We start from the raw sequence: 10,000 nt of genomic DNA on the forward strand, positions 1-10,000 counted from the left end.
GGACCACATATATCATGATATGTCAAACCAGATTAAAACAAGAGAAAAATGCAGAAAGAAAACATCTTCCAAACCGTTTTCCACGTGAACACGAAAAGCGTTGACTGTGTAAGAACTATAGTTGATGTAGTATGGCCGTGTAGCCACGTCGAACCACAGAAAGCGCGCGAAAAATGAAGCCTCGCTTATGTTTAGGTGAGTAAACTTGGGTTGAGCCTGCAATCCAATCGAAACCCAATACCTGGTCAGCGGTCAATTTTAACAAAAAAAACAGGTGACCTCGGTGAGTTCTTAGCTTGATCCCGCGATGTGGTCACGTGATACTGGTCAGCGGATACCTTTTTTTCACAGGTGTCAATTCATCAAAACATGGATGTCCAATATCAAAGATGTATGCTGTAAACTAGCATGATATTGGTCACATTGCCATACATGGAGGGGTTGACGTACATACGGACGGATGGACGGTCGATGAGGTCATGGCTATAAAACCAAGATTTCTTGCATCGATGGGTTACAATATTTTCTTAACAATGGTGCTCCACGCGGGAAAGGCGAGCGCGGAGCTCCGCTATGAATCGTAACATTAATAACAAAACATGTTCCCTTACCCTAAGGGGGTTTTCAAAGACTTACAGTGTGGTATTTACATCAATTTCTCAGAGGCTTTCACTCTTATCTTTTATTATGACAGTTAAAGGTGGTATTTCCTAAGTTAAAGAAAGTATTCCTTTGATCAAAACTTATTAATTTCTCTTCAGGTGTTGTTCTATTGATCTCAGTTTCTACTATTCAATTGAGTACATGAATGTGTTTATTAACTTTGTTCCTGCCAGTTCTGTTCTGTCCTGTTTGTTCTGTGTCGCAGTCTTAGCCCAGTTAGTCCACTCTTCTTTCTCACAAAAAGTTGATTTCTTTCCTTATGTAATGAAAACTGTAAAGATCAGTCCCCCACCCCCCAAAGAGCCTGAAGCCTCCCTCCGAGAAGACTGAAGTCTATCTTTGATTCAGTTTTATTTAGGGTGCGTTCGATTCACCGTATTCCGGAATAGGAATACATGGAAGATAAGTTAGAAATCCTTCGTTTTTACGGAGATTCAGTTCAAAATTGTCAAAACGCGCCAAACATACCGTTTACTCATTACGCACGAATTCTTATTCCGGAATAGGGTCAATCGAACGCGCCCTCAGCCTTTTTGCCTCAAACGTTCCATAGCTTACTTACTCTGGACATTAAGTGTAACCTCTTTGGAGTCTGTACCAAGCTCATTTTCTGCAGTGCAAGTGTACTTGCCCTCATCACGACCAATTGTATTGCCAATTGTAAACACCTCTCCATAACCAACGATCTGGTCAGTGCTTGACTTTTTCCAAGTCACTTTCGGCTTTGGGACGCCTTCAGCCCAGCACACCATTGTTACACTGTAGGTTTCATTTGCTGTATATGACGTCTGAGGTAATTCTTTTATCCTCGGTGGATCTTCAAAGAAGAATAGCAAAAATTATTTAATGTGTCCATCAGTACAGCAGCATTCGCTATGATTGATCAAAAATGACACATGCACATTTTCTATGATAAACATCACAAAGCATACAGGCACTCCATTCCAATATCTTGAATTGACACCCTATCCACAAAACCACACTACTTCCAAACTTTTCAACTTACCGATAATTCTGGGGCTTGTAGAGGGGAGGGGGGCTTATTACATTAAAAAAAAAGAGTAAAATCAGCTATTAAAACCATTTTTTTACGCGCGTTTATTACATAAAATTAGAGGGGAGGGGAGGGAAGGGGAGGGGAGGGGAGGGGAGGGGGCATATTATGAACTTGAGGCAATTGGAGGGGGGAGGGCGAGAGGCTTATTTGAGCGTTTATGGTAAATAGGTATGTGACCACTATTGTTTTAAACAATAAAATGAAAATATAAAGAACAGCCAGATTTTAAGTCCATAGGTTAACTTTTGACAAAAGAGGGTAGTAAAAAAAGAAGAGTTACTATTTAAACGTGTAGGACGCTTCTTCCAGAGTCATTTCTACCACCTGTGCTTTCCAAGAGTCATGTCCACCATCTGTGCTCTAAGAATGAGCAGACGTTTCAGGGCTTTGCACCTGTTTCCAAATTTAACCTTTGTATCAGAATTAGGAAGACCACCAGTAGTGAATGTTGCATACTATTAGTCCAAAACATACTTGGAAGCTACTAGAACAGCCTCTTCCCTCAAAAGCAAAGTGACTAAGCAAAAAAAAAAAAAAGAAAGAAAGAAGGGTGAACATATCACCCATGTCTGCATTTCTCAGTTTTTTTATTTTTATTTTTATTTTTATTTTATTTTAGTGCTGATCATTTTTTAACTGGACAAATGCAGAACTGAAATTATCATTGACTGAACTACAGTTTGTATCAATACAAGGTCACCGGCAGCCTCGCAGCCATTCTTAGGCTAGGTCACTGAACAGACAACTGTAAAGTGGCCTATTCAGGTGATTTTCAACCGAATCGGGCAAACAACATACATCTCAAACGCTTTGGAATTCACCTTTAAAAGAAACTCCAATGACAACTTGATGGTTATGCATAGTACGCTTGCTTCAAGATTGGTTATAGGCAACCTCGATTATTTTATTTCACCAATTTTACAAATAATGTAAATATAGTAAATAATTTGTTTGTGGTGTTGGCGAGAAATAGTTCTCATAAAAATAAAAAAAACCAAACGGCACACAAAAAAACGCCTCATCGTAGCAGTGATTACCTCAATCGAAAAAAAGTGTTTTGAAGCGAAATATAAAAAAAAAACACTTCTAGTAGAAGTAAACATTGAGTTTCAGCACCAAAAACTATGCGAGTACATTAACGCATAAATTATTTATTTTCTCTATACTAAGATTAAAAACAGCACGGGTGCCTTGTTTAGTTTATCGAAGTGGATTTTTATTCAACTGTACATGTTGTTAAACCTTTAATCTCTATCTGGAAATTATTTTTGATTTGAACTTTTCAAAATCGGAGAAACAACATCACAATGCTTTGCATTTCAACTTGACTTTACTCACAACATTCGTTAAAGCTATAAATCCAAAAATATACTCGTGGGGAAGGAAGCTCATTTAAATTGCTGTCATAAGGACTCTTAACATGCATCAATCGAATAATGCCCATAGGAGAGTGTATGACACCCATCAACTAAAATGAAGCGTTTGTCATCGTGGGGTGAAAGACTTGTTTTGGTTAACGTCAGGGAATAAATTTGATGGTTTTCGCTTCGAATTTGATTCATTCGCGCCATTTGAAATTGTTTCTCAAAGAGACAAGTCTTGCAATCTTGATGTCGGACTTTTCTCTTGGTTACATTCTTTGAAATGCCTTTCGCTGTTTTCTTTCCCACTTGTTTGCTGTCTTCTGTGAATAGGATAGAGTACATTTTGGGTCGAAGGCCTAGAAATTCTTCGAGGGGTATGCCACGGGTCTGGTCTTTCATCTTCCCCAGCACCTTTTTGTTCCTTACACTGTACAGAAAATGATCTCTTGGATACTCTGACGTGTCAAAGCAGTCTAGGTCTTGTAAAAAATCGTGGTAGAGGTCATCTGTCTTGACATCATAGCACAAGCTGCCGGTATCTGTAAACAGCAATTTAGCGTGGGGTCCGTACTTTGAGACCATGTAATTGTAGTGGAAATCGTACATCAGGACTTTAGACAGATCAAGAATTGTAAAGCCGACGTAAATCGGGCGATTTACCAGTAAGATGGCAGTGATCTCGAAACCGATCAACATCAAGCTCTTCGCTTGTTGAAATTCTTGTTCTTCGGAAGGGCTCAACTGCATAGGAACAATCTCTTTCAAGAGAGTATGGATTCTTTCTTCTTATTATTGTAACGCTTCTAGGATCCACTGCATCTGCTCCGCGATAGACTACGGGAGGTTTACAGCATTCTGGTTTTGGAGAGACAATTACGTAAACAAAACCACAGGCTTGATGTTTCTGAAATTTCTCTATCGAGGACTTGCGAGGATCCGGCGAGGTGGACCGAATCTTGGTGGTTAGGCTCTCGAAATCAGCATAAATGACAAAGGGGACTCGAAGCTGTTTTTGAATTCTTTAAACTGGAGAAACAAGTTATCCTCATTGGGCAGTTCTACTCGCTGGGGTCCATGCTGACTACACAGTGGCTTGTGGTTTTCAAGTAGCTGTTCCCGCACGAAGCCGTGAAGACAATAAGGGCAGTAATACATTTGAGCTTTGTGCCCTGTTTGACTGGAAAGCAGTCGGTTGAGATTTTAATTTGATTAAACAGTAATGTCGTTTCTCCCCTTTGAAAACAACAGCAAACTGACATGCACGGGAAACTCGCGTTCTTTAGTGAGGTGTGCGGGAAACAAATCTCCTTCTTCGAATCCGCAGACGTTGACTGCAATCTTGTTTTGTTTCTCAAACCTTGCGATCTTACTGATTGATACAGGACACTCGATACCATCCAAGTTCAGTTCGTTGACATAAGGTTAGTAATGATGAATTCGCTAGGGGTTAGATCTATAAGGAACAGGATGTAAGGCCGCCAAGACACTCCACATGAGACACTTGTTGTCTTTGTTTTCGATGTTAATGATAGCTTTCTTATCCTTCAACGTTTTAGGTAAAGGCAGATAGCTCGAACCTTTCAATAGTTTGTAGTGAGCCACACTCAAATCAAGATGCAAAATTTCGGATAGAATCCAACCACTTCCTTCCTTCTGATAGCTTGTGAAAGCACTCAAAATGTTCTGGTTCACTTCGTTAAGCTGCTCTTCAATTTCGTGAACGTTTACCGTTGTCATGCAAAGACTTCGGAAATTGGGTTCTGAAATCTCGTCAGACCCGTCCGCTTTCGGTTTGAATAACTTGACTTGAACGCTGATGAACCACTTGAGTCCCCTGTTAGTTTTCAGTTCTTGACTTAGACGATTGACTAGTGACGCTTTCTTAGCATACAGTAACCTACTGAGGTCGTGTTTTTCTTGAATTTGAGGCTTAAGCTTGAACGTTTTTAAGGAGTGTTTCATTGGGGTCGTCAAAGCGCAAGGGTTTTCAGAACAACCAGTATCTTTGCCTGAGTGTACATCATTCCCCTCCGTAGTCGTATTGACCGTTGCGTCATCCCATCTCCATTGTTTTGCTCTGCGCTCTCCATTTTCTTTTCCTTCTGGATATTTTCGCTTGATGCTATCGCGATGATCACCTTCCTTCTCAAACGCACACAGTTTTTAGTGTTCTAAACATGTATCGCGGCCATAAAACTTGCGGGAACAATACTGGCATCGGTGGAGTTCCTCTTGAGAATGTTTCTTCATATGACGCTTCAGTGCATCTTTTCGATTAAAGGCATCGCCGCACCGTTCGCAAGTAAAAGAACTTCCATAGTGAATAGATTCCTTATGTCGCACAAGATTTCTCTTCTGGGGGAACTGTTTCTCACAAATGTCACAAATGAAAGCCATGCTACTCATAAACCACTTGTCTCTGCTCCACACTCCGCTAGCACTCGTGTTGAAATGAACGTGTGTTTCCTCGGTGACAGAATTTATCTTGTTATGACAACTAATTTCACTGGCTGAAACTAGTTGTCGGGCATGTTCAGGCGTGTGGACATAACTCATTGTGCAGTTTGTATATGTGCAATCAATTTTGACGATCCTGTCCAGGTTATTAAATATTCTCATAGAAAACAATATGGACGCTTAGTATGTGCGTAATCAAGTGTATTGGTCACGTTGAAGTTACTAAATATTCAAATCACGTCTCATTAAAAAACAATAGCGCTGACTACTCAACGGCAGTAACATCATGCAAGAAAAGAGGTGAAAACTTGAAAAAATAGTTTTTGAAACACGTTTGGGTGAAGGGTTAGGGTTAGGGTTAGGAGTGAGACTTAACAGATGTTACTCTGTACGTCTAATATCAGACGATTTTAATCGTCAACTGGGGACGACCTAGCGCGCCTGAGGAAAAATTGGGTTAAGCATCCCCCCCTCCCATTAATATTATGTTGTAACTCAAATACAAATCGTGTATGAAAATCATGCTGTACAAAATACTTGTCATATATAAACATTCACGCCACAGAAATGGGCCACTTGGGTCGTAAACAGACTTAACTTACTTTTTATATATAAACAAGACAAGATATTGGAAGTTCAATGAACAAAGTGCGTGTGTCCTCTGTTTCTGAAGATATCACTTGCATGTTAGGTTTGCTTTGTTAAAAGTACTTCAACCACTGTATAACAAATTTGGAGCCATTATTTATTGGAGGGGGTGGGGGAGGGGATCCAGGGAAGGGTCAACAATTCAATCCCTTAGCTGGGGAGGGTCTTTTTTATTTTCGCCGCTTTACTGAAAATTTAAAACTTATTGGAGTTAAGCAAAATAATACTGACAGTGACTTACATTTAACAAAAAGCACCGAAGTAGCAGGGGTCCACATCCTAAACCATTACAACCAATGAAAATGGGTGGTTATTGGTGTTAAGCAAAATAACACTGATGTTGCTAAAACCGAGCGACACTTACGTTTAACAAAAAGTTCCGCAGTAGCAGGGGGTCCATATCCTAGATCATTATAACCAATACACGAATACTGCCCTGCATCCTGATGGACAACTGCATTCTTTGTATACTGTATTGACGAGCACCCATTGTCGCAGCTTTCCCCAGGAATATCTACACCATTGAACTGCCACTTGTGTCTTTTTGTTGGAGGGTTGCCAATTGTTTTGCAATAGAATGTTACTGTCTCTCCCACGGCCACGGTGTGGTTTTTAGGATGATCCTCCGGAAATTGAACAACTGGTCGATCTGTAAAACACAATTTAAGTAATTACAAATCCACATTTATTGTGGCTTAATTGCAGCAGAAAGAAATGTGATACCTTAAACAGACAGAGTTAGTTTTGCATACTTTGGAAGCGGCAAGCCAGATCCATAACGCCGTCAGTCAACTTGAAGTTACTTTAAATAATCACGTAGGATCAATAAAAGTATAAAACGACACAGGTTTTCAGTTAAAAACCCAAGAGGGCTGAAACATTGAAATTTCAAGCAGAGAAACTCTACATGCAATTTGTTTGGGTTGAGGTAGATGCTTTTCAAACTAATAAAACTAGCAACAGGGTCGAAAATTGCGCCTTCCTGGTCACCAATGCAACTAAAAATTGAGTACTGGCGACGAGAATTTCACAACTGGTTGACAGCGGGCAACCAACTATTGCACTGCTATTTGCATTTTTATTGTTAACGTTTACGTTCACAGAAACTGTTTGACATAAAGTTCAGAGCCGTTTGCCACCTGGTGCCTTAATTTTTATCCTGTGATGTTTTTGAAATAAAAATGCAAGGAGTTTTCCCATTAACTACCTCCATAATGTTGCAAGTCACGACATGTCACATTCCGAGGGGCGGAATTCAAAAAGGGGTGGATGGCAAGCAGACTGTTTTTTTTTTTTCCTGCCCCACTCCTCTTGCGGCTACAAAAGAGCCTTTGAACAAAAAAAAAGGTTTCAATTTTTTGTAGAAAATTCGCACCTCATTTGAAGGCAAAAGTTCATTTTTTAACATGGACATTCAAACAGGAAAATAAACACTTTTAGGTTATGGGAACTTCAATTACTTACATCGCACTCCAAGCACTGCACTCTGTCTTTGTTGACCAGCAGAATTGTGAGCAATGCAGGAATAAAGCCCCTTCTGCCTCCATGTTATCCTGGTGATCTTCAGGTAGCTAAGAGTCTTTTTTAGTTTTGAATTTTGAATAGGTGTGACTGATGTATTGATACTGTACGGTGGCACCCGAGTGATATTTTCATTGTTCAACATCCAAAGTATTGTCGCTGCAGGCTTCGCTTCTGCTGTGCATGAGAACGTGTAAGTTTCGTTTTCAGTCTTGTTTAGAGAGCTCAAAGATGTGGCAGGAAACCGTAGAGGAACTAATGAGAGCAAGGAAATTAGTGATCAATACTCATTGTCGAACTCACAGGATTATTAACTCTGAAAATTTTCAGGAATGCAAGGTGTTGCAAGGTCACAGCCAATAAGAGAATCTCTGCTGACATCACTGTTTACATTTAATTTCATTTTAAATTGCAGGGGGAGGGGTCTAGGGGGGTCTACGGGGGTGCAGGGGGTACGGCATTCCTTAGTGGTGTACCCCTCCTGAGAAAAATCCTGGACCGCCCGCGAAACATAATTGTTTGCTTAGAGGAGACATTACCCACAAGTTACAAACTGACTTCAAAAGGTAAAAGAACTTGACTTAAACTTAGTTAAATTTCAAATTTTAAGCCTTTTAGTTTTCATAACTAGACAGTTATTAGCCATCAAAAAATTCTTGGGTGGCAAAATGATCCCATACATGCTCTGTAAAATTTCGAATTTTCAAAGCATCAGTGCTCAGAGATTGACGTCAAATTAATTTGCATCACTGTTTTTCAAAGAAACACAACAGCTGCAAGCTACAATGGTGCCGTTAAGACAACATCACCTGGAGAATGGATCCCAAGATACTGATGAGAGTGTTACATACATGTGAGAAAAATGGGAGCTAAAATCATGAATCTTGTAGGGTGACCAAGTAACTTGAAAGGTAGCCCAGTGATGTACCCTGATTTGTGTAAATAATACATCTAGCATTAGTTATTTGGTATTACAAAAAAAAAAAAAAGAGAGAGAAATTTTGCCCCTAGTTTAGGCTAAATCCTGATACTTACTTTCTACAGTGATCTGGAAGGTCTTAATTGGCCCCGGTCCTTCGTCATTGGTTGGTTCACACGCATATCTGTCATATTCCGCATTGAGTTGGATGTTCATGATTACGTGCTTGCCGCCACTTTGCGTCACTTGTGTGCCATTACGTTTTATAACGTATGTAGGCGCAGGAAATCCATTTGCACTGCATGTAAGAGTAACAGTTGTTCCTTGCACTGCAGTGTTACGCACATTTCCTGTTGTGAAATTCGTCTGAGTTGGTTTATCTAAGAAGAAATTTAAAAATAAAACAAACTTGGACAAAAAATGCAACTGATAATTATTTTGAAAAGTGAATCAACTTTTTTTTGAGAACAAATAATATTTTTAAAAAGCCATACTACAGATTTTGTGTTAAGACTGTTCTCGTACTGTTGTGTTAAAAATTTGTGAAAAACATAGTCAACTCGCTGAGTTTTAAGGCATTTTCTGTTTTGGTCATGTGATTTACCAAAAACGGTTGTGAGTTGCGAGTTGAACCAGACAAACAAAGGTTAAATAGAACACACTTGGCAAAAAATGCTAACTGTAGAGTTAAACTATTTGAAGGGATCAATGGCAACACTTTGGTAGTTAAGTGTTATCCCCCTTAAGAGAGCATAAACAAAAAATCCAATTTTAATTTTCAAAAGTATCCATATCCGTTTACGAGAGAGTGTCCGCTTACAGGAATGTACTCGAAGGTAAAATGGGGAATTGAAAGAAGTGTCTGTAAGTAGAGCCGCCTGCTTACGAGAGTGTCTGTTAGTGGAGAGTTGACTGTATCTAATGGCTAGTCTAGCAGTTCATTTGAAATTTGCATAATGAAGAATAATGAAGGTCTCCAAGAAAAAAGAGCCTAAGTGACCTTTGGGTGTTATTTTAACAATTTTCCATGTCGTTAGAGAACACAAGTCTCTATAATTATTTTCTTGGTTGGTTTGTTCTCGGTTTCCTAGAATAACATATGCAAAAACCTCCATTTCTTGTGGTAAAATATTGCACTGGCAGCTTTTTGTTGTTGTCTTTTGTGGGGTAAAAGTACACTATTCTTATTATTTAAGACCTGCAAGTGCTTACTTGCTTACTAGGCTGCGTAAACAAGAAAAGGTCATAAATATGACTTGTAATCAGCACAGTTGGTAAAGCCTAGTTTCCATATGATCTGCAACAGTCTGCAACAATCAGAAGCTGTCTGCGTTGGCCTTATTGCAGACGATCATAAACAAAGGCAAATGT

The 10,000-nt window shown here is 39.5% G+C and overlaps 1 protein-coding gene across 2 annotated transcripts in view; it reads right to left on the bottom strand.

Moving 5' to 3' along the window:
* Positions 1–10,000, bottom strand: part of LOC138030086 (fibroblast growth factor receptor 3-like) — a 73,301-nt gene that overhangs the window by 42,011 nt on the left and 21,290 nt on the right. Inside the window, exons 6-9 of one of the 2 annotated variants that reach the window (XM_068877942.1) lie at positions 8,746–9,009; positions 7,654–7,965; positions 6,554–6,838; positions 1,226–1,480 (exon numbers count right to left, since the gene is read on the bottom strand). In XM_068877942.1, coding sequence (XP_068734043.1) covers positions 1,226–1,480; positions 6,554–6,838; positions 7,654–7,965; positions 8,746–9,009 — 1,116 coding nt within the window. The remainder of the gene's footprint in view (positions 1–1,225; positions 1,481–6,553; positions 6,839–7,653; positions 7,966–8,745; positions 9,010–10,000) is intronic. The other variant, XM_068877945.1, reaches the window with a different exon arrangement.

Source organism: Montipora capricornis, chromosome 13, assembly GCF_036669925.1.
Source record: "Montipora capricornis isolate CH-2021 chromosome 13, ASM3666992v2, whole genome shotgun sequence".
Lineage (NCBI taxonomy): Eukaryota > Metazoa > Cnidaria > Anthozoa > Scleractinia > Acroporidae > Montipora > Montipora capricornis.